This window comes from Zonotrichia leucophrys, chromosome 5 (genome assembly GCF_028769735.1).
Source record: "Zonotrichia leucophrys gambelii isolate GWCS_2022_RI chromosome 5, RI_Zleu_2.0, whole genome shotgun sequence".
Lineage (NCBI taxonomy): Eukaryota > Metazoa > Chordata > Aves > Passeriformes > Passerellidae > Zonotrichia > Zonotrichia leucophrys.
In genome coordinates this window covers 45,095,360-45,121,193 of record NC_088175.1, presented here as the reverse complement: position 1 = coordinate 45,121,193, position 25,834 = coordinate 45,095,360, and the positions used below count along the sequence as shown (strand labels likewise).

Genomic DNA, 25,834 nt, shown 5'->3' with positions numbered 1-25,834 from the left:
AAATGCACCCAAAGTTACCCAGGGATGGTTAGATTGAAAATTAGGGAAAATTTCTTCACTGGAAGTGTTGTTAAGCACTGGAATGGACTCCCCATGGAAGTGCTTGAGTCACCATCCCTGGAGGTATTTAAAAGCTGTGTAGAAGTGGTACTTAAAGACAGGATTGAGTGACGGACCTGGCAGTGCTGGGTTAATGGTTGGGCCTGATGGTGTTAGAAGTCTTTTCCAACCTAAATGATTCTATGGTTCTATAAACATCAGGGTCTGAGCCAGTTAACGAAATACTTTTGCTAAATTAGAGAGAACTGTGGGAAATCACACAAATAAGATCTCTTATGGTTGAGCAAAACTCGTTCAATGTATTTAATATCTGCAAAAATAGCTATAAAAGTAGGACAAGATGAAACTGTAAAATAGTAGAAGAAATCTGCTAATGAACATAAAGTAGTACATGTGAGGAGGTAAAGGGAACTAAAGCACAATTTCTTTTTTCACATGTGTAGTGAATACATTATTTATTATCACTTGTGAAAAAGATTCTGAAATCAAAATAAGTGTATTTTCCAAAAAGTAAAGATAAAACAGCTCTCTGGAAAGCACTTTAGTAAAAAAAAAATTTAAGAATTGTTGGAAAATAAGGACTGTAAAAAAAAAATTATGCATTATTCAAATGCATAAATTTACCTGGATCTTGTATATTGTGTCCTGTTTTCCCCATTACATTTTGGGACATAGGGAAACTGGGAAAAGGTGGGAAGAGTGAGTGAATGATCAAAGGGTTGGAATACTGTCTATAGGGGAACAGACTAGGTAGACTGAGTTTCTATACAATGGAAATAAAATAACCTCAAGAAGATGGGGTAGAGCAAACAAAATAATTAATTACATGAAGAGGGTGAATACAGAACCATCATTTCATTTACACTATCTCTTAGAATATAGCAACTGAAGTGTTTGTGTTCATATCTCCTGGCAGCAAGTTTAAAATAAACAATAAGAAACACTTTTTCATATTAAAAAAATAAACAATGTGAGACACTGCCACTAGATGTTGCAAAGGCCAAAAGTTTAACTGAGTTCAAAAAGGGATTAATGGTGACTTTTGTTTCATGAATTGTAAAAACATCCTACTCAGACACAACTTCTGGCTGAGGAAGTTCCTAAACCACTAATTGACAGAAGATGGGAAGGAGGGGTTGCTCAGCTCTTGCCACACTTCTTATAATCTTTCCTTATGCATCTCCTAATGGGCATGTTGGGACCAGGATAATGGGCTAAACAGAGTTTATTTGTTTTTTTTTTGTCTGAACCATTATGGTTGTTTTTATTTTGTAGGCGTAGGTTTTTTTTTTCAGTAATGGGTAGACAAAATGGAAATTTCCAACTTGTTTTTTGAGCTCTGTAAATGCCATCTGGAATATGATTCTTAACAGCTAATTAGGGATGATCACACTTTTTTGCTTTCTTCATTTTAATACATAAAAATGAATATACAAATTCATCTGCAGAATGCCTAAGATGATTTTCTCTACATACAGTGAGATTTGGATGAAGGTGAATAATTTATGTATTTCATTTGAGTGATAATGATGTGTGTCTAATTTAAAGGACAATGTGTCAGAAAAACTAACAGTAAGCAGGGAGAGTTTTCTATGGTCCTCTAGAAGGAGATGAATGGTATCATTTTCTGCTCTTGTCAGTTAAGGAATATTAAGTTTCAATTTAAAACATCTCCTACATTCTACAGTTTTACTTGTGGCAATTAGTAGGAACAGAAGCAAACAAGGAGAGTTTCTTTAACATCCATGGTTTTGTTTTTTTTTTCATTCTGCAAATCTTATTTCCTCTCTTTCTCCTCCTTAGAGTGAAGAATGGCTGCTTTTTGGGACTAAAGGAAATATGAATTACTTTTTTATTTCTTGTTGTTTTTTTTTTGTTTTTTTTTTTCCTCACTAACTTTCTATTCTAGTTTTTTGTCCATGTGAATTTATAATGTAGAAGTTTATTTCTACTTACTAAACAGAAATTTAATTAATCATCACAGTGCACTTTGGAAATGAAAGATACATTACTCTGTGTCAAATGAGTTTATCCTGTTCTGCATGCAAACTATGCACATTGTTATAAATCATGGTCTCAAACTCCTAAAGTTGTTGTTTTTGTTTATTAGCAAACCTTGCTTCAGATCCAAAAAGGCAATAAGGAGACTACACATAGCAAAGAGAAAGTGCACCTCAATCGATCATGAAATGCAATTACACAATATTCAGAGCTGAGTGAAATAAAGACCTTAAATAGCAGTAGCCTGTGAAGTTCAAAATTAAAAGTAGTTTCATCATATATTGTGAAAAGGGAGATTGAATCAATGAAACTGATCTCTTATATCTTGCTTGCTGTCAATTTACATGAAATGATACTTGAGGTGAGCCTTCTTTTCCTGTATATGTAAATACATTTTGTTTATTTATGGAATATTACTGGAGTGATCTGGCAGGAGATTTCTGGAGTTCAGCTGGTGCTCATGGTATAAATGGAAGCACAAGATTTGAAAAAGGCTTCCACCTGGTCCTCCTTAGCTAATGTGATTGCAGATTTTATTCTAGCAATAAGGCTTTATATAACAGCACAGAATGTTACTGCTGAGTTGCAATAAATCAGTATCTGAATTAAAAGAATAAGGATTTTCTTTTTGTCCTTTTTGGCATAGTACATAAAATCTGCACATGTATCCAGAAAGTAGACAACAATCTACTATTACTAATCTGTCATATTAACTGTAGGATACCAATAGAAGTTTGAAAAAATAGTTAAATCCATTTTCTCTTCCTTTACTTAATCTAATCTCTTCTTTCGCTTTTATTTTCAATTCTTTGGAAAATTTTAGTATGGTTGGGGTGAGGATTAAGATATTTTTATTAGGGTGCCTTATAAGAAAAAAAATAGGCATCTTCATCTTAAGACTATGAAATTTTTGATCCCTCAAAAAATGGGCTCTGAATCAGTGCAACTTCTGCCTCAGGTACCACATTTTACTGGCTGGAGGGTGCAAGGGCACAAAATGCAGGCTCACTGCCCTAGTGTCAGGGGACACTTGCCAAGGAGCTTTTCAGCCTTGCTGGTTCACATCATATTTGTTGTAAAAATGTGCTTTGGAAATCAGTGTGCAAATTGTATAGGGAACAGTGAGAAATAAGGGGGGGAAGGGAAAAGTCTGATCAGGGAGTAGAATCCAGCCCTAGCTGCAGGGATTATGACATGGAACAGATATTGCAGTATTGTTCACTGTCTTGCTTTGGCTGCATAAGTTTGGAAGGGCTTTGGAGAGGTGCTGCAAGGTAGAATTTTATTTTAAGCACTTGATAGGCCAAGTGTCTAGGAGAACCTGACAGTCCCATAAACAACAAGCAAACACATCCTTGACTTTGCTCTTTCTCCCATATAAAACTCTGAAAATACAAGAAACAATTTCTTGAAAAAAATTATCAAAAATTCTTTTTATTTATCTCTAATATCCACTGATTTCTCAAACAAAATTTTATAGTGGGGTATGTGGCATAAAAGTGATTAGAAATCCAGAACTCACTTTTGGGATAAAGAGCTAAATGTGTCACTGTGTTACTTACTGCAAGCAAATTTCTTGTTCAATTATTTGCCTTTGGTCAATCAATTGCAGCCTAGGAGCTGGTGCAGCTGTATGGTGCTGCTGGTGGTTATTCCAAGGTTGTTTTGCTTTACCTCATTCTTTCCTCTCTTTCTCTGCCTTCCAGCATGCACCTAATCCAGGTGGACTCCGTTCAGCGATGGATGGAGGACCTGAAGCTGATGACAGACTGTGAATGTATGTGCATTCTCCAGTCCAAGCCCATCAGCATTGAGAAGGATGAACAAAATGAACTCATCCTCTCCTCACAGTACAGCACTTGTGATAACTTGCAGCTCCTGCTGAAGAGAGCTTGGATCATCAGCACTGAGCTGACCAGGATTGCTCAGAAGCTGGAGAAGAACAGGTGGCAGAGGGTCCACAGCATGACAGTGAGAGTCAACTGCCACGTGCACTCCATGATAAACGAGTACAGCACCTCCAGCAGGAGCTCTTCAGAAGAAATGCACCAGGTGAGAGGATGCTTTACCTGATGTGTTTCTCCCACTTTTTTGAATTTGTATTCTATTGTAATAATTAGAACTTGCTTCAAACAATCTGTAAGAAATTCTTACATACTGATACTGGTCCCTTGTTTAAGACTTTCTAATCCCTTTTCAGCAATGGAAGTCTTCTTGACTTACTTTGGGTCCTATTTTATCAAAGGCTATTCTGAATGTTAATAATGTTGACAAATCACATGGAAAAAATGTTTTGCTTTTGAGGACTACAGAACTACAGTATTTTGACACCGCATCTGTGAGTTCCTTTGCATTTAAAATGTAGAAAATGCTACTTATTTTTGGTAAACCTTAGTTTTATCTCTACCAGTTTTATTCAGAAAAGTAGATGAAGGGTGTTCATATGAAATATTATGTTTTGAGAGAGTTTTCAATTAACAAGGATTCTTTATTTTTGCAAAGCAATTGTGTGTATGGCTATAACTTTAAAACCACTTTCTCTTTCTCTGCAGCTTGAAAAACTCTTAATAGACAAGTGTTCAGAATTTACAGCATTTACAGAAAGGTAACTTAAATTTTGTTGTTGAAATATCAATTTTGCTGGTTTATTATGTTGTAGAACTTCTAATGAGCAGCACAAATCCATAGCCACCCCCTCAATTGTTTGAACTAGGCTGCTGTAACTCTGCAAGGCTTTCTAAATGTTAATTTCTGGTGGATGAAGGGAGTTACTTTTACCCAAACTGCATCCTAATGAAAGATGGGATCTGCTGTTGCACAAGGAGTCTGATATAGACACAAAGTTACACACAAGTGGATTTTTCAGGACTTTTAGACATCAAGGGAGAAAGTCTGGCTGTGACAGATATTGGTGACAAAGTTCCTTTCTACTTCTGTGGAGTCAGGATTTCAGCTGGTGTGAAAACTTGGATTTTGAGACTTGTACTATGCGTATGAACATATCCGTGTATTGTAAATCAAACCAAAAAAAATACACATTCCTTCAAATTGTAGTTGTAGGTTTGCTCATCTTCCTGCACTCTAGAATACTGAGACTGGAAAATAAAAATCTCTGTAATTCTTCTCATGCTATTTCCGCTTTCTAACATAAGTTACCCATTTCCTCCAGCACAGTTCAATCACTCTTTTTTGGTTTACTTTAAACATTGTGCAAGTCAGTCGGTTTTGAGGGTATCGTCAGGGAAAAAGCACCATCTAATTATCAGGAAATAACATTTTTTGTAGCTGTATTGTTGTGTGCCAAACCCACAGGGCTCACATTTGTGTTTTATATTTTACTCTAAGACACACAGTTTTAATAATGAGCTCCAATCTCAAAGTGTCTGCCCTAAATCTGTCCTCTCCCTTCTTGTCTTTTTTTGACAAAAAATTGATATAGGTGTCTGACAGACAGGTAAAGCTGAAAATGTAACCTGTGTGCAGGTAGAGGCTGATCACCCAAACTATATCTTCCATTACAGTGGCCTGCCTGAGTGGAAGATGTTTTGACAATATAAATGAATATGTTTCTGTAAGGAAGTATTTATTTCATTTGAATTGTTTAAAGTTTTCCATCTTTATCTAATTTCTTCAAGTACAGCCAAACATCACTGGCTACAGGATAGCCATTCTAACTGTGTAAAGGTGCTTTATGTATCTTTCTGTAGAGAGGGACAAATTTTATTTTTGATTATGCTGTTTAGCTAATCTGGGCACACATTTCTTTCTTCATCCTTATCCTGCTATTGTTAAACTATGACAAAGAAGGTAAAGAAACAAAAATAACTGAAAATTTGATTATGAAAAATGGGTGGGTATGCACAGCAGCCGTTGAAATGCAAGCACCCAAGAGTGAAACTATCAGCATAAGAGGAAAAGAGCAGTGCTGCACTGTATAAACACACAGCATCTGCAGCAAAATTTGGCCTGAAGTCTGTGAGGTAAATTGGGATCCCAAAATTATTCAGTAGTGTCCATCCTTTCATGGTGTATTTACTCTGTAGACAAAGCTTTGATTAAAGTCAACATCCTTGTGAACAGCTGAATTCCAGTTATACCCTGTGATTAACATGGAGCTCCCCTCTGATAATCATCTTCTGCATCTTTTTTCCCTTCATCCCTTTCTCATATCTTTCTTTTCAGGTGCTTACAGACTGAAGATGAAGAGATACTGAAGTCCATGAAATCTTGTGTTAACGAAACACTCACGACTGTGGCCCAATATTTTGGCCAGTTGATAGAGCTGGTTTTAACACAAGAGGCACAGGTTAGTTTTTAGTTTAAAAAGTTCCAAACCAAAAAGATCTTCCAAAATTGTTGGATCTTGAGGGCAACAATCCATTAAGGATCCAAGGCTGGGTTGGATGGGGCATCTGAGAAACCTGATCTAGTGGAAGGTGTCCCTGCTCATAGCAGAGATGGCAATGAAATTATTTTAGAGGCCCCTTCTCACTCAAGCCATTCTATAATTCTGCGATTAATAGGAGGATTAGAATTACAGATCTCAATTTTCAACAAATTTATGATCAAGAATTCAAATATGTTGCAATGAGATTTAGGTGTTCACATTCTCAAATTCTCCAAGAACATCAAATCCCAAACAAAATGATCTCTTGTCTCACCATGTTATTTGTTTTTCCTGATGTCTCTTTCTTTCAAAGCATCTAAATGATGACTTCTGATTTTCCCTTCCAGCCTTACCCATTTTGTGATTCTGAATCTGTGAAATACACTGAGTAATTACTCTGAGGCTGCAAATGCATTATTTTTTTTCCATTAGATCATTATTGAAATCATTGCAATTTGCAAGTCTAGCGAACCTATTTTGACCCTTCCCCTTCCCCAATATAACTTTACTCAAATAACTTGTCCATGTTTTAGAGGTGATTTTATGCTGAAATTTTGTGTTGTTGCAGCAGAAAAAGAAGAAAGGAGATGTTTAGTGAACACAAATAGTTAAAAAGTATTTATTGCAGTGACAAAACTAAATTAATGCATGCTATTGGTTAAACTCTAGCATACTCTGATGTGCTAAGATGGCAAAAAAGAAGTTGTGGTGGTTTCAGAAAAATCCCTTCTAGTTTTAAAGGGTTATTACTAGGAGGTGAGACTATCCCAAATATATTTGCAGAATTACAGTCAAACCAACGAGCTACCTCCAAATGCTCTTTGGTTGGGATTTATGAGAACTCCATGAAATGTATGAGTTGAAGTGTATTAATAACTTTGCATATTTCAAATTCGGTGAGTAGGTAAGGATTGTTAAGATGTTTATTATTTCAGTCTGAAGTTATTCCCTGCTGATATTTCTGCGTTTGGGCATCTTGGCACCTACTGACACACCTGAAATCCTTCTCCCTTCTTCTTTTAAGGGAGTGGAATTATTGATGCCACCTCATCTTATGTGTATTTGGGTGACTGAAGGATATAGAACTCATTAATAAAAATTTTTTTATGAACAGTTTTCTGAGCCATTCAGTCAGGCTGTGTGCCCACTTCTGTCATAAAACCTCAATGTCTGGGGATCGTTTGCTGCTCTGAAGCAGACTCAGTGTCTGTGTGAGAGATTTCAGCTTAAATTGTGTAAAGAGCCTTTTTTCTAATCAGTGTATCAGGATTTAATTCAGGATAGGTTCATATCAAATTTTGAACTCTTAAGCTATGTCTTTTACGGAGCATTTTTCTAATGCATTATTATGGAGCATTTTTCTAATGCTAAAGGTGGAAGAACAGAGCCTCTTAAAGGCAAGGTAATTGAATTTTGTATAAATAACACTGTAAAACATGGGATACTTCCTTGCATTTCTTTCAAAGTTGGATTAAATACAAAAATGCTTACCTTCCTCCTCCTAGGAAATAGAATTAAATTACTCTAGTGATTCTATGTCTTTTTTCAGAAACATAAAATGAAATGGACTTCATGTTCTTTTCACAGCTGTGCTTCTCTAAAGCTGCATTGACACTAATGCAAAAGCAAGACAATTTTTTACTAAGATTAAAAAATATTTAATTTTTTTAACATTGGAGAAATAGACTATATTTCTTTATAAGAATATCTATTTGTCAGTGATGTTTTGACTGAGATTAGTGATGAAAGCAGACCCTTAGAAGGTAGTGTAAAACAGAGTGTAGCAATATTGCTTATAAATAAAGTAGAAATATTGTATCACCATGTGATTCAGCTTCTACACTAACTAAATTAGTTGCTTTCTGAAAATTCTGATTCAATCCCAGAACCAAACACAATAACTAAATATTATTAATATGTACTAAATAGCTGGAGTGTTCCATACCGCTTGTTCTTATGCACGTGCCCATTGTCTTGCTCTGTTAATATTTATTTTTAAATATCCCTGTCCTTGGTTCCATCTACTCAAATGCAGTGATAAATGTGTGTTGTCAGTCTGACTGCCCCACTTTTTGTCCTGTAACCCCCAGAACCTGCTGAGGCAGATAGAGCTCTCTGACAGCCTGTACGTGACAGAGTCGGCCATCAGCAGTTTGTTCAGCCTTGCCCAGGAAGGAGCTCACCTCTGCCGCATCATAGCCAAGGTAAGGGATCCCAGGAGTAACCAAAGCAAACTGGCAATACAAGAAACTCATTTCACTAAAGAGAAACAAAATTTATTCAGAGAAACTGCATTTTTCTCTTCTTGTGGTGCTTTTGCAAGTCATACTCTACAAAGTTTACCACCCCAACTATTGCATTAGACATTTTTTTCTTAAGAGGCCCACATCCCCCCAATTTTTAATTTGATAATGCCCAACACCTGTGCAAGCAGCTTCAATAGGATGGTCAGCTCCAACAGGCTTCTCAGCATTGTTTCAGTTGCAGTTGTCTTTGTGCCATCTGAGCTATTATCACTCCATAATTTTGGGAACTTTTGTAGTGTCTCTCCTGACAGTGCTTTTTAACTACCAGCCATGGAAATGGAGAGAAACTTAATAATGGACTGTTTCAGACTGCAGAGAAATAGCAAAACCTCTCAGCTGTGTGTAGCTAGGGGGTTACAGGTATTACTAAAGATGCAAATTCAGAAATGCTTTGCCTTATTATGCTTTTACAAAAGACCCATCATGGCAGTTCCTTCTGTCAGTGTGTGTTCTCATTTGCTGAGTAGCTGGTGCTAACTTTTGGTATAAATGAGTCATTCTGTCAAGATCCATGATACTGGAAATCCCTGCAGAGTTTGCACCTTTGAGGACACTTGGATCTTGAAGAAGTGAGAATGGTGGGACATGGTGTCTTGTTGAGGATAGGATAATCACAACCACAGGGCATGCAGAAAGAGGAAAACCTCCCTCCCCCAGCTACTGCTGTGCCAGTTCCTTGTCCCACTCAGAGGCAGGGTTACTCAGCAGCATTTAATTACTTCTGATGTACCCTTAGATGGATATTTACACCATAAAAGGTGCTCCTCTGTTCTGAAGGCTGAGAACAAGTCAGACTTGGAAACCTGTAGTGGATTATGTCAACAGCCTGAGAGGTTTAGTTTTTTCTAAATTGGTATGTGAGCTCCACTCAGTGGTACCCAAAAACAATGTTAAAATGCTGAGTATTGAGTAGTGCAGAATTAACAAAGTAAAGAAAATTGGGCTTGGGCTTTTTGTAATTTAATACTTCCATAAGAGTTTAACTTAGTAGAAGTGAAGTCTGACCTTTCATAAATCATTAGATAATATATTGCTAAAATTTGGGTGTGTCACAGGTTTACAACTGAGGAAATGCATCCCCTATGCAAAGAACCCTAAGTGGAGTTTGGCTACAAATGACAGCAGTGATTGCATCCCTTGTGCTGTGCCTCTGCCTGCCCTGTGCACTGGGAAATGCATTTGTCCAGGCTGACCATTATCCTTCCCCCTCTTCACTGCCTCAGTTCCCTGCATCAGTGACCAAGGCGGCAGAGGAACTCTAACAGACCTTGTGTGCAGGCTTTTTGGAGTTTCCAGTTTTTGACCAAATAGCACATAAATGTTGTTTGTGCTGTCATTCAAGTTTTACTTGTGGCAGGTTTCACAATCTCTGAAGCAGAAAGGGAGAGAGGGGCACTGGCTCAAGTTAGCTATGACAGTAAAATTTCAGGGTAATTTCCAGACAAAAAATAAACAACAACAAAAACAAAATCTGAAATTGTTCTCAGTCATTATGAGGGCGAAAAAGGATTGAAGTCATGCAAAGATCTCAAAAGCTTCTATTGAATCCATATTTCCCTCAAGAGCTGCCATAGTATCCTTGATAAAAACCAGCCAGAGATTATTTGTTTACCGTGAAAGCGAAATTCAAAAATTTTTCCATGTAACCTTGAAGTCTTACTCTCTATGACAAAGTGTGATCTTGTGGAACACTGCTGTTAGGTTTTTTCCAGTCCCAAGCTATAAGGTACAACCCTAAAGCACAACAATCTTGGAGATGCAAAAGAAAAAGAACCAAGATAGTGTTGTAAAGCTACAATATTACGGGAGCTGGTGTCTCATTTTACAGTTTGGTAAAAGTTTCATAATTTCTCTCCTTCTCCCCCATCCCCTGCTAATATTTTACAGAAATTAAAAAAAAATAAAATGCTCTATGATGAAGCATCACCCATAATTTTATTCCACCTACAGGCATTCTTTGACACTTTCTTTTTTAGCATGTAACTTTGCAATCTGCTGTGAAAAACTCATGTTGCTGACTCACCCTGGCAGCCAGTAGTAGTTCTCACTAGCTGTCAGAGACATCAAACCTAAGGTCTCTAACAAAAATGAGTAGTAGCATGGACAAGAGATGAAAATTAGCATTACTTGGAGCAAATAGGTATAAATAGATTTGGATTTGTAACAAGCAGAAGGATTTGTAGAAATCTGTTTACAAGTTACAATAAATAGGTCATGGAGTGGTAAAGAAAATATTAAAAAAACCCCAGAAACATTTTACTGATGATACAGTCCAATTCCAACTGTACTGAACAGAGGGCTGTGATAATAGGCTTGTAAAAGAGAAAGAAACAAAAATGAAGATATTCATACCTCATAACAGCCCCCCTGGAGAATACTTGACTATTGGAATTCCTTATGTCTGTACAGTAGATCATTTGCTCTGATAAGCTTCTAATGCATCTTTCCTTACCTTCTTTATATGCCAGTTCCTTTTCTAGCAACTATTTACTATGAAGATCTCTTTGGAGGTCATCTGTCAGATAATTATAAATGTTGTCAAAGCCTTGATGAGTATTTACTGCACCTGTTGTCATTTCAGGCTGAAACCACAAAATATTCCACCTTAGAATTAGCTGTCTTTTTGCTTCCCCCCTTTATTCACTCAATCCACATGGTTGTGGTGATTGTATTTCAGGTGATTTCATTACCTAAAACTAGCCCTTCTGAAAAGTCTCCCACAAAATTGGATTCCTGTTAATACAATGTAGGAGAGAAGTAGTTCATCACATGTTAAAGCAAGTGTCCCTCTCTTCCTCTGAATGTTTACCCACTTGACCAATTTATCTATGTCTCTGTCAGATGGAATGGTTTGGCATCATTGCAAAAGATACAGGGGAAGAATCTTGAAAAAGGAGAATAAATTTTGAGAAATGCTCTGATACCAATGAAGGGACTGGTTTTGACAAGCCATGGAATCAGGCTCAGTATTTGCTACCCATTCAATATTTCACTTACACATCTCTCAGTTCATTACTCATGGTCAATATTTTACAGCTTAGTGATGGCACATGGAGCACAAAATAAAGAGTACAGATCTCCTCCTGACAAATGCAGTGATAAATCACTTCCTGTCCATCAAAGGCAAAATCAGGGCACCCATTTGGCATAGAAAAGGCTTAAAGCAATGTGCCAACATCACTTGATCATTGCTAGATTTATCCACAATCTTCTGCTTATTATGGCCAAAGCAGAGAATCAGATCATCCTTGATTCAATTGAACTGTGGGAAAATTCAAATTGATAATGAAATGTAAGCAAAAAAAAAAAAAAAAACCCAACAAAACTGTTCCCTTTGGCTTAGGAATGACAGTGCAACAGCTTTTCCCCTACATTTTTGATAGATAATTTAATTAATGCTTGGGTGAAATATCAGTAACTTTTTGTGGAAGGAAAAGTGTGACTGAAACTTTTTTGTTAATGTACTGTCTCTTTTTTAATTTAAAGGCTCAGAAATATCTTTCTGTATTAGTCTTTATATAGCAGTATAAGATATAAAATAACAGACACATGAATGCTTCTTACAATTCCAGAAACAAGTTTTACTCCTAAAAAATTTCAGTGAGGCTATTGTTTTCACTGATGCCACAGAAATTCCATATATTTGTGCAAAGATATGATATGAAATTTCTTTCTGGAAAATATGTTGAAGAGTTAATTTTATCTAATTCTATATGACTTGGTATACATTTTTTGTTAAACTGAACAGAAGGCTTTGCTTCCTGTATTATTCTCTACTGTATTCAAGCAAAACTGGTACAGAAATATAGAATTCTGAAAATGAATAAAGGCTGAATTGTAGCCCAGGGTTTTAAGTCAGTATAACCTGTTGAGCTTTCAAATAATGGTGAGGAGAAAATGGCTGAGGAAAAAATAGGTTATTTCTGTGAATCTAAAAATATTTTTAAACAGAGTCTAATGAAACAGGCTTTAAAAAAGGGTGTACTTTTCACTTGGCCCATGATTTCAACTATTCTTAATTTACTGCTGTAATCTGACCACTAGACTGAGCTCTTTCATTTGTCATCAGTAATTTAAATGATTTCATCCTCATCATATGTCTGATCCTACATCATAAAAGACATATGTAGTCTACCTGATAGCACAACGTTTTGAAATGAAAAATAATTTTAAAAACCCCACCACACGAAGTGCAACATTGTTGGCATTTATTTAAATATTTATATTTGTTATATGAAATTTGCTAAAACGAGTATTTACAAGTTGTGTTGGAAATTAATTAGGGATAGCTACTCCAATATGGACTCAAGTCCTAGCCACTGTAGTATTTAAAGAAAAATTTTAGGAATGCAGATTTTATTTCTAAGAGGATGAATATTTGGATTGTATCTGTTTAGAATTTGACAACTATTTCCACCTGCTTTTCAGTACCTCTTCAAACATACGACCTTCCTGTTCATAAATTTAGTATTAATTAAATTTTTTGTGGAGCTCAGAAATGTAGATGAACAGGAAATATATGGTAACAAAAACCTGTTTTACACTAAAAATATGGCTGAAGGGTCAGTTAAATGTTACTCTAATTGCCACCTATTGATGGTTCTTTGTAATTTTTGCAGGAATGTCAGGTTTAATTTAAATGGAGCTTGTAACTGGTAGGAGTCAATCACTTAAGCACACCTCCTGCTGAGGTTGTATTACTTTTTCATCACTTAGTGTACAAGCATTAATCCACTTGAGTTCTCTGTGGGAGCTTAACACCCTCTTTGTTGGTGTTATTCTGATAGATGTTTTCGATAAAATAATAAAGGAATCTGCTCCCCATCCCAGTCTTGATTAAATACTAGGGAAACATCTAATCCTACTGTCCTGATGTCTTTTTTTCCCCTGCAGGAAGGAGGTGTTGTTGTTCTCTTCAAGATCTGTCGCCAGGATTGTTTCAGGTGCCTTTATCCCCAGACCCTGAGAACGCTGGCGTCAATTTGCTGTGTAGAGGAAGGGATGCACCAGCTGGAAAAGGTAGGAGCTTCAGGGTTCCTTACTGACTCTGTCATAAAATAGAGAAGCCCTGTCTTTAATCTCTTGCAGAAATTGATGATTTGGTGGTGTTTAATACTGGTGTTCCATACTATACACACCTTTTCTGTGCTGAACACATCTTCAGTCTTCAAAAAATTAATCTCAGCAATAGCATTATCCTATAATCTTTGCACAAATTGGCTTTATAAGTGGGGATAATTTTGTAAAACAGGTAAACATGTTAGCAACTGCATCAAAAAAAGGAGAACAAAAACTAGGGAAATTATGTTTTCTGGAGTTTCTAAATTGTTTAGAAACTCCACTGTTTCAAATCATCCTTAAAATACAGAAGGCTTTATACCTCTTTAAATCCTTTCCTGATGGTCTGATAGGGCTCCTGCTTGTGGCAGTGCTGCAGCTTGTGAGAGCTGTAGATGTACAGAAAGAAGTGAGATAGATACAATCGTTAGTCAATCAAAAAATGTGTCTGCTAATCAGCAGCAGCTTTCATAAAAGCCACTTTTAACTGCAATGGCCAACATCAAAACATTATCCAGAGAAAATTATATCAACTTCTTAGGCTCCTTTCCTTTCTCACATTCTCTACGTACTGCTATGTTTTGGAAAATGAACACTTCTGGTCACTAAATCATGATCTCATCTTTTGTATTTCATAAAAGAGTCATCTTCCTCAGCTGAATAATGGCCTCTTGAAGTTAATGATAAATGATTTCACTGCCCCTTTACACTGACATATCTTGTAATTTACTTCCCTGAATTCAAGTAAACTGTGACAGAACACCTGCAGCAAAAAGCAAGTCTCTGAGTTTACAGTAAATGAAGATGACTTAATTTTTTTTTTTACATCATGCTGGTTCAGACTAACACCAGAATCAGTCTGAAAGTGTCTTTCATTATGTCCATTATAATGGTAGAGTTAATAGAGGTAGAAATGGAAAAGATTGAATCAAGTCACCAGGTCCAATTCCTGGAAGCATCAACACGTGTTTAATGTCCCCATATCAAAGCTGATGGAACAGGAGTGCCAGAAAAAGTGAACACTCTCAAGCTCATGTTTCTTTGATCTGCTTTAAAGCTGGCCACAAATAAAATTGTTCAGGGTAAACTCGATCACAATCAGGATTGGAGCAGGGTTTAAAAGGTTTACCCCCTTCAAGAACTTTCGATTCTTAAGTCATCATCTTTAAATATGAATAGTTTTTTCTTTCAAAATTTGAAGTACTCTTCTGAAGAACACAAAAGAGAGTTAAAAGTATTAGCAATCCTGTAATTACAGAAGTTATCACAGGACTTATAATGTGCCAGAAAAGGGAGCTTCTTTTATCCAACGAAGAATCTGGGTGCTGGTGAATGATTTAATTTCTCTAGTATGAATATCATTATGCCACCTAGTGCATTAAAATATCAGTGCAATTTGAACTGGGCTTTTAATGACAGAAACCTCACTTAAAAACCCCCAAACTTGGCTACTGAGCAATTCAGATTAGGCAAATCAAGATTAAAAAAAACCCTATGCAAGCCTTCCCCCCTGTATTTTTTAAATTAGATTGCACAGCCATTGTAGTGTTTAAAAGACCATTTAAAAGAAAGCAGCAAGTGCTGTAATTTCTTATGAAACGCTTATCTGAAAGGTGAACTGAAAGGGGGTGGTACTCTTTCTGCAGTAATTGCAGTGCTTAATTACTAAAGACATCAGGAATATTATTTATTTATCCAATGTTCTTTGATCTTGCCAATTCAGTGCTCATTTCTAAAGCTGTAGAAAATTGCCTATTTTAATAAAAAAGCATTTCTTTCAATAAAAAAAAAACATTCTTTTTCTTCCCAGTGACACATCTCTAAATATATCAGACTGGAAAAAGCCATTATCACCTTTTTATCAGCTTGGTAAACAAGCTGGTCTTTGCTATAATTGCAGTGATAAGGTAGTTGTTGCAATTATTAGCTTTTCCTCTTTTCAGTGAATCTAGTTGGGTCTGTGTACAGTGATGTAAAATCACTTGGTCAAAATGGGATTTTGGAGCGATTATTTCACTTGCAAATACTTTAGTGAATTTTGATAATATACTAGTACTCTTTGTTGTACATTGAAGTGCAGAGCTCCAGGAACTCAAGAGTGACAAATTAGGCAATTAAAGTAGAAAAATGGTGAAGAAATAGTCTCATTGTGTGCCTGAGGACTGCATAAATAAATGTTCTCTGTAAGCTGTGCTCAACAAGTGGTAATTTTTGTGCTTCAAGGTGCTTCAACCTGCTTGTGGGTGTCTGGTTGTTTGATACACTTTAATTTTGTAATCCAGTGTGATGCCAGCAGGATTGAGATCATTATTTGGTCAGAACTTCCTACTTTAGAGTGGAGTGGTGAGACCCTGGAAAAGCAACTAGAACATATTATTCCTGTTGCTGTTTGTCCCTGTACCCAAGAGAACTTTGTCATCTGTGTCTTGTGGCACTCTATTTTTAGGAGAAAGCTCACTACACCAGAAAAGTTGGTTTTTCTTGATCTGGGCATTCCAGGATTTATAAAGACACAATAAGTACTACAGGTAGTTGGGAATAGAGAAAATAGATAAAGTCCCTAAATCCCAAACTGAGAGGAGTTTGGGAGAGCTGAGCATGACTGAAACTGAAGAACAATGTTAGTGCTGCACATGCAGACGGACCTGGTGCTGAGGTTTAGGACAGAAATGCAGTGATGTAGCAGGAGATTAGTTGTCTTGATTTGTTAGGGGTTCTGGAGAAAAGAATATCTGAGCCTTCACGAATATGTTTTGCAAACATAATTCACCTCCATACAGCAAGGAGAGTTGGAGGCACGGAGTTAGGATTGATTATTGTGTGTATTTAGTGACACTTAAGGTCCAGAAAAAGTAAAAATTGTGATCTTGGTGATGTATATCCTGCAAATTGCATTAGGAGTAACTGCATTTCAAGTAATACTTTTGTTATGAAGAAACACAGAACATCTAACAGATCTGGTTTTCAACATGGAGCAACCTTGCCTGGAAATGGGATTTGTGTTTAAATAGATTTTTTTTTTTTCTAAAGCAATTCTTCAGGCCTTACCCCTGTGAGCATACATTAGGTCCTTGTTTTGCAGAGCTGTCTGGGCAAAGGTTCTCCCACACATTTGGTGACTTGCAACCTCATTAAAGTCTAAAATCTGTGGCAGTTTCTTTGTTTCAGGGCTGTCTGTACAAAAGTTGTTGTTGGTGGTACTAAAAGGCATGGCCGCCTAATTTTTGCCTTCCTGAAGCCCAATTTTGTGGTCTTTCACTGAAGCTTCTGTGGCAATAAACTTCCTGCTGCAATAAAAGAACTGCAGAGCTGGTTCAGAAATAAATAGCAAACAGTGCAATGTACTGCATTTTTTTACTGTGCATGTGAAATGTTATCACATTAAAAAATGCTGCTTAGCTGGGACCTGGATCAAGGGTTAACTGCCACAAAACCAGGATGATTTTACAAAAAGCCAGCTGCCTAAATTTTAACAGTGTGCTGAGTATGGTTACTTAGATTATTTAAACTATTCCAGAAAGCAAGACACCTGGAATCAGCTCATTAAGAGGAGATAATCCAGAGACACTGGTGACAACAGCTGTTACTTTCATTAGTAAAACCTTTTTAACAAATGACACAGCTTTTATCATTGTGCTTTAAGCAAAATTGCCAAGGAATAAATTAAAAATTACTTTGAATTCTTCATTTAAAGCACACTAAATCAAATTGCCTCCAGAAGAGGAAAGGTAAAGATAGCATGAAGTGTACGTTATTTGCGGCTGGGAAAATATATGAATTTTGCGAAGACTTTTAAAACATGAGTGACCTAAAAATCTATTAGTCACTGTGAACCCAGTCTGAGCCTCAGAATAACCATATTCTTATATGCAGTAATAATTTCTGCATGGTGGTAATGCAGTCTGTCCATAATGCTGCTGAAAAAACAAGTTTTTCTAGGGGAATGAAGTAAAATGTATATTACAGAACCTCCTACCAGAACTTATTCATAGTTTTTGGGTGCATGTGTGAGGGTTGCTTAATTCACCTCTAACCACTTTGAACTTTCAGTTTCAGACATTAACCTCAGTTAAAATCATGGAGCAACTTTGTATCAGGTGAAGTCCCAGCTGCTAAAGCCACTGAAGTCCATGTGAGTGTAGGGTGAGACAGAAATGAGAACTGTGTTAGGAAAACTCCCTCACTGTGAGAGTGGTAGAGCACCAGAAGAGGTTTCCCAGGGAAGCTGTGGATGTCCCACCCCTGGAAGTGTTCAAGGCCAGATTGGATGAGGCTTTGAGCAGCCTGGTCTAATGAAAGAAGTCCCTGCCTATGGCAGGGTGGGGGGTGGAAATTGATGATCTTTAAAATCCCTTCCAACTCAAACTATTCTATGAATTATGGAGAGGGCTTTGATTACGAGAGCTTGGATGATGTGAAAGTAAAGTCACTAATTCAAAGGCTGAATGTAAAAGTTAGCTGGTGGCCCATGAGTTTCATTGCCACAGCATGGGAATGCTCTAGAATTGTGAATGTTTTAATTTTTATAGTACCTGGTATACAGTGGAAGTAACTTTGTACAGTGCAAGAGATAAAAAATTTTCCTGATCTGAATGAACTATTTAGCTGCCTTTATATATCATTATTCCAATTTCAGAATGACCAGGGATGTTATTAATATTTTAATATTAACATTAAATCTCTTAATTAGGAGAAATATAATTTCTCTTCTAGAAAAGGTATGTGAGATTGCCAGTTTAGGTAGGGAAAACCCTTAGGTTGCTACATTTTAGAGCATGTCTGCAGGTTGTTTGCTTCTTTTAAGAAGTGCAAGTTCTCTTAGGAACAGGGAAATATTGATTTTTTATTGTAGCAAAAGGCTTATTTACAGGACTTCCAAGAATGAGAAAGTTTCAGAAAGTGCATATCTCTGCCTCAGCCTGTCAGCCCTTATAACTCAGAGAAGAGCTTTGTGTTAGGGTTTCTTAGATGAAAAATTTTCATGGCCTATTTTAATAGTTTCAGAACAAGGATTTGATGATCTCAAAGATGATAAAAGTTGCGTGGTTGTTTTATTCTAAATTTAGTCGAGTTCAAGAAATCAAATGATTGAGATTTAAAAAAATACATTTCAAAATGGCCATAGTTTTCCAAGTTTACTTTTAATACATGGAAAGTCAAATTTCATATTATTCTTTTTCCTGTGAGAGACAGGATAAAGCTGAGTAATAACAACAAAATACAGGATTTTTAGAAGCCATTGGTAGGTATCAAGTTGACAAGGAGCCGATCTCTTGTCTCTTTCGTCAAAAACAGGTAACATGCAGTGTTACAACCCTTTCTGAATTTTTCACAGCTCATGTTGGCAAACACATTATTAATGCTGTTTTATAAAGAGGAGTACCTTTCTTTTATGTTTCCTCAAGCTGTGTTTGTTTACTGGAGAAGCTTGTGAGGCTGACTGGTTGGGAAGAGCCTGGAAACTTACTTTCTGCATGCTCAAAACCACAGAGCACTGGCTTGTGTGCTGAAAACATGTGAAATGATTTAGGTGGATAGGGTTCAAGTGATGCATTGCTTTTACAGCCCTTTGGCTGGAGAATCAACTCTTCTGGTCTGCATAACTCACTTCTTTTTATCCTGGAACACTCTTTTGGCTCATCTTCCATGGCTGTTTGGAGCCAGGCTTTGAAATCATACTTGTGAAGTTACAAACAGTGACCAGGGACGGATAAAGAGGTTTCTGAATTTTGAGAGAGGAGGATAACCTTTTAAAGACTAATTCTGGCAACTTTTGACAGAGCACAGCACACTGAAAGTTGATGGCATTGGTAGCTGGACCCGGGGATTGTCTCACTGCTCTCAGTGGGCAAGTGTGAAAGTCACATGAGAAAGAAGAGCAATGAGAAAGACATAAGAAATAAGTCAAACTTAAGGAATAGCAGGAGGGACAACCTATTGAAGCTGCTTTTCACTTAGCCTTTTAGATAACCAGGCATATCTGTTTCAGTAGCTGAGTTTGTGGTACAATTAGATAATGCAAAGTTCTACGCTTGCAGCTCTTTAATTTACTGGACACTTCTTCTGAGTAAGGCTGTTTAATTAATTGGCAGTGAAAAATGTGCAGTGTTTGGCAAATTACATTTCTGTCAAAGCCCCTGCAAGATTCACTAAATCATAACTGAGAGTGCAGGAGCTGCTCTCCCTCAAGTGCTGGCTTTGTGTGTATTAGGTGGTTCAAGTTTTACCTCTGACTACACAGCTGTGTACATGAAATCAGTAAGTGTAGCCTCTTTCAGCACCTTCCCAGGCAAGAGCAGCAAGACTTCCTAGGCCACTGCAGAATCTGACCATCTTTGGTGGAGCAGGCTGCAGTTCTAAGGTGAAAGAAGTAATGGAAGTGATATTTGTAAATACTGAGAAACACTGAAAAGAGGTTTAAAAAATTCCCATCCCTCTCCCCAAAAACCTCACAACAACAACATCAAAAGAAAAAAACCCAAAACCAACTGGGAGCTAATCTCTGAAGTAGCATTTGATATGTTGAAAGCCTTCTGCCAGTTACACAGCAGATTAAAATTTGTTCACTTTATGGTAGTGCCCATTTCATCATGCAAAAAGGAAAGCAAGGAGGTTTTTTTTATGCCTCATTTAAGAGACATAGAATTGAATAAAGACAGACAACTTGGTGCAAGATTATGGTAAGTTGCCAGATCTACATAGGAAAAAAGTATCCACAAACTGCTTTGGCTGAGGTCATGGACATGATTTCAATTCTGTTGAAATGACTAATGAAATTATGGATGGGTTGTTGTAGTCCTGATGCTTTAAAGAGATATGTATCTGTTGCTCTGATAAAAGATATTATCTCTTCTTACAAACCTTGCTTCACTTAAAGCATATTACAGGTTTTTAAAAGAGGAAGAAAGGAGCAGCAAGTGTAGCAATAAGATAAGAATTTTGATAATACTGGTGAAGGAGGACAATGTGAGACTTGGCTAAAGAGTTGGTGAATACGTGCCTTGGGCTTTGGAGGACACAGATTCTATTGTTTATTAGCAGATCCTCATTTAGGTATCTGGCCTTGCCCAGATTCTGCAAACATATAAATGTGCACTCAGCCTTAAACATCTGAGTAAATAAAATGAAAAAACAAGAGAGCCACTACCTGCTAAAAATGTCAGCAGGCATGCACATCTGTCAGTCTGTTCATGACTGAGACTTCTGATGGCAATGAATTTCATTAAGTAAATATTAATTTGTTGACTACTGAACACAGTGCTGTGGCACAAAGGAAAAGTTTTTAGAGTTAAATAGGTAAAAGATCTTTTTGATAAACTTTATCTGCCTTTTCAATAGAGTTGAACAGGCAATCCATGAGTTGACATAAAAATCTATCTGTAAATTGTTAATATTAACAATTTATGAATAGATTTGTATGTCAATTTAAGATGAGCTCTCTTCTAACCCAACAATGAATACTCAAAGTCCATTCCCTATAGTGTGAGTCTTTCCACATCACCCACAGATTTAGGCTTTGTGAAGTTTGTCCTGTACTTAAAGGGGTATATTGCTTAAGCACAGATCTGTGATAATGTGTCCACGTGCAAAAATTTCACAGCAGTCAAAGCAGCCCTGTTTTATTGGGTTTTTTCCATGTTTCAGCAAGACCTGATCAGAAGAAGGCATTGCAGCAGCATTCAGGTATTATCACTGCTGTTCTGGGAGTAAATCTTGCCACTGTTACACTTTTTTCATGGCTGCAGAGCAGCGAGAGCTCCATCAGCAAGTGACAGCTGATGGAATGAGGTGTACTTTGGCATTTGGTTTCCAGAGAGGATGCAGTTACTGAAGGAGGAGCAACCACTCTTCTAATCTATCCCTCAGCTCTGCCTTTTTATACACCTCAGTTTCTTTAATTGAGATGCAGGATAGACCCTACAAATCTCTTTTTTCTTCTTGTTTTAAAAAGATAAATTTCCTTGAAATAGATTTTAAAAGCTGGAAAGGAAAGACCCCAGGTTATGACAGGTTACTGAGGTGTACACTTCAAAGAGCAAGATCAAGTTGGAGCAGTGCCTGTGGATAGCCATTCCCTCCAACTTCATTTTGAAACTTTGGACTGGTGCCAGGTTACTGCTCTGCACTTGTTTGGCTCCCATATAATTTACACATGGTTTTTGCAGTCAGTTCTGTTAGTATTTTATGCTATTTATTGATTTTATATTTCCCTAAGTATTTTATTTCAAGCTCTCCAAATAGCTCCAGATTTATGTTTCAAAAGTCAGGATGTTAAGAGAATTTTATAAATGAAAAATAATTTGGAAATCACCAGATGATGATTTTTCTGTAACAATTTAAAGTATTACCTAAAGTGATGACAGTGATCAGGGCAGAGAATTATCCACGAATGATGTCCGAAGGAACAGAAGCCAGCACATCAAATAACAGGTGGGTTTTCCCTACCTAATAATAATAATCATCATCATCTATCAAGAAAATTTAATTTTAAGATGAAAGAAACAGCTTACTCAGCTCCTAAACTGAAGGCAGAGATTAATGACAATCAATTGAAGCATTTAAAAAGAGTGCAAGCAGAGAGCTATTTTGGACCTCAAATATTCCCCTTGTCTCTGACAGAGGCAGAAATCTGGAAAGAGATGGTCTTACAGAAGGACCTAACAGATTAATAGCTTGGATAAACCTTTTCTCCTCACTCACCAGGAAACTGTTGCATCTCATATCTGCATCTGTAGCCAGGTGTAAACACATGCACTGAATGTGTTTAGGTTGCACTTTCTGAATAGCTTATCTGTAGCCATGATAAAGGAGAGATAGGAGTGAAAATGCTTGTAAAAGGAACACAAGTAGATAGTTGCCCTCTATAAAATCTCTGCTAATAATAATAACAATAAGTTGATCTAACTTATAGTTAGATATAGTTAGTTGATCTAACTTATAGCTAATAATAATAGTTGATCTAACCAATCCATCCTGCTGCAGATTTTATGACTCAGTACTGTGGAAGAATTTTCTGGATCATAGAAAAGTCCAAAGAGTTTACTGCTCAGAGCTTCTTTTTCTTGCTTGGCTGATCCTTGAGCTTACCTAAATCCTCACTAGTTTCTGAGACCTCTGCAGGAAGGAGAGCAGAGGTGTCCTTCCTGAGGTACCTTCCTGCAGAGATCTGGTAACACATCAGGGATTTAAATGCCTCTGGAGCCTGAGGATTCACTACCAGCATTATTTTTCCTTCTAATTCTTCTCTCATGTTTATTTTCCCACCTTTACCAACTTGCTCTGAGGGTTTTCTAGTGCTCTATATGTTTTTTTGTGTATCTATTCCTGCTTGCATAACATTGATTTTCAAAAATGTTAATACCCTTTTAATTTTGAAGGACTGAATTCTCAGATGCACATTACCAAAAAGCAAAAGGAGAAAATCCTTCCTTTGTTAATCTAAATGCAGCTATGGGATTCCTTACTAATATAAAACTATATTTACAGAAGTACTGCATGACCAAAGCTCTCAAAAATAGGAAATTTTTTTCTCCTGGAATCTGGAGAAAAAATGTCCATATTTATTTTCTTTAGGTCATTCCAGTAGGAAACAAATAGCTCTGTATGTTAATAAATGAGCTGATCTCAGTCATAAATATGGGTAACATGATGGAGGCTGTCAGACAAAGTCACTGGCTTGGTCTGGAAATAGATATTGGTAACATATTGGGGTTACAGGACGTGGGAGCACTACAGAAAACTGGTTTTCATCACAAAAGCATCCATATTCTGAATCAACTTCTCATCTTGACCACTTCCTTGTGCTTGCTTTTTGGTAGTAGCTCAAACTAGCAAAACACATAAACCTCAGTTTATGTTCAGCTTACAACTTGGCTCTTTTCCAAAACCACTTCTGCCACTCTTGCATTCCCACGAGTGCTACTGCCCTTCCTCCAGTTGCAGTGGTGCTCACAAGCCCTTGCACCACAGCACTTCCCAGAGCTCACACTTAGGCAGGGAGGCTCCAAGAGTCCTGCTGTGACACAATTCAGTCCCGCTATAAGCTGGCAATCTTTTCTAGCTGCAGATACTAAGGAACCTTTGCAAATCAGGTCCAAGGAGGGTTCCTAAAATGTGAAAAATCTAGATATTGTTATTGAGAGGGAAATCCACAAGTTTGTATTTTGAAAATTTTAATTTTATACAGTTGCTTGTGGTTTTTGTTTGGTTTCACACAATATTTGCCAAAATTACAGTCAAAATATTTGGCAAAACCCTCTTTTCTCCTTCTTTGTCCTCAGTACCTATCACTGCCAAAAAGTCAGAAAGCTCTTTAGAAAACAAGTTAAAAATAAATACAGGAAACTTTACAACACCAGTGTTGGCCAGTTCTAGCCCTGGCTGCTATTAAACATTCTACCAGTAGGCTTGATTGATTTAAATGAGTGCTCAGCAGTTTAACTTTACCCTCAGACAAAAGGGGTTATTTGTTATAAAAACAAAAAAACTCACTCAGGATTTTCCTAGTGGTAATATTCTGACTCTGCTACGTGGGCCAAAAACTAGCCCTTAGTGGAGATGAGATGACTGTTTCCCAGAGGGAGGTGTAAAAAAGTAACAGAGGAAATCAAACCCAGTGTAATCCAGCTGGCTAATTAGATGAAACCTGGTATCCTTTCCTTGTGATGTACGTTTGAGGTCAGGGCTGGCATTACTCAGGTGAAGTGTCTTGTCTGTGCTCCTAACAAAGCAAAGGAAGATAATTGTGTGAGATTTTTCTTACTCCAGCCTTGTAATGAGCTCAGAGCTACCATGTGACTTACCTGAAGCTCACCCATGATAAGTAGGAGTCTCCATGTATTTCTTAAAATAAGGGAAGGGTAAACAATAATTAATGGCAGATGATGTAGAGATGTGTTTGTGTGTCACTGGATTTTTTGCTTAGGCTTGTTTGCAGGAAACCACTTAGGTCTGGCACACTGCCTGATTTACACTAAAACTTTCATGTTTCATAAAGCATCTTTGAAAACACTTAAAGAGCTGTTGGAAAAACAACCTCTTCTGGTAAAGATAATAATCCTGTTAGCTAAACATCTAACAGCATTGCTTGTATATTTACCTGACCTGTACCTTTCTTCTCTTGCCTATCATTAAGTTCCCAGACAGAAGCTCTTTAACTGACTGTTCCTTCCCTTGAAGTCCTGTCTCAAGTTTTTCCTTTATGAGGGCTTTCAGTTTGTTCCTTTGCAGTCCCTGGGAAGGGATCAGAAAGTTTTGTATGGATCAGGGCATACGCATATGCTTGTCTGACAAGGATCTTCAATGAGATGAAGAAGGAATCCTCATGGGACCAGCAAGTAGAATCAAGAAGACAGAGGCCTTTCCTTTTGTAGGAACTCATCTTTGTCACTTTGTTCTCACAAAGAAGGTGTGGAGAAGTTTTCACAGTGACTTAAATTAGCCAAGGACCAGTCCTGCCTGACCAGCTGAATGGCTTCTGTGATGGAGTGACTAAACTCATGGACAAGGGAAGATACCATTTATCTGGACTTCTGTAAGGCTTTTGACATGATGTCTTCCCTCATACTGAGAATTCTGTCACACTGGACATGTGTGCCCTTCCTTCATACTTCATATATAACTGACAGACCAGCTGGTATAACCAATGTTTGTTCCTAGCTTCTGTTGTGTCTCCATAAGACACACTTGTGTGTCTCTGCCAGAGTCCAAATGTCTTCTTGTCTGTCTTTGTTTAAAAATGAGCTTAGCTGGGTTGCTAAAAATGGGCATTTCTGGCACGAACACTTCAGAGAATTGGATTTTGAAGGGAGGCCAAATTTTCTCTTACATATATCCCATGAAGGCTTGTTGACACTCAATAGGGGACCTATAACATCCGTCACTGAAGGAGTTGATTTTTTTTCTCTTCAGTGTGCCATGAAATTTCGTGATGTCATTACTACAGTGGTATCTGACACATCTAATTCTGTTTACTAGTCCCTACACTGCTGTTCTTGGTTACAACAGAGAGGTCAATATACCA

General features: G+C 37.2%; 1 protein-coding gene across 4 annotated transcripts in view; it reads left to right on the top strand.

The window, feature by feature from the left end:
• Positions 1–25,834, top strand: part of INSC (INSC spindle orientation adaptor protein) — a 120,409-nt gene that overhangs the window by 61,430 nt on the left and 33,145 nt on the right. For all 4 annotated transcript variants that reach the window (XM_064714167.1, XM_064714164.1, XM_064714166.1 and 1 more), the window contains 5 exons: positions 3,768–4,113; positions 4,614–4,666; positions 6,244–6,367; positions 8,539–8,652; positions 13,648–13,773. In XM_064714167.1, coding sequence (XP_064570237.1) covers positions 3,768–4,113; positions 4,614–4,666; positions 6,244–6,367; positions 8,539–8,652; positions 13,648–13,773 — 763 coding nt within the window. The remainder of the gene's footprint in view (positions 1–3,767; positions 4,114–4,613; positions 4,667–6,243; positions 6,368–8,538; positions 8,653–13,647; positions 13,774–25,834) is intronic.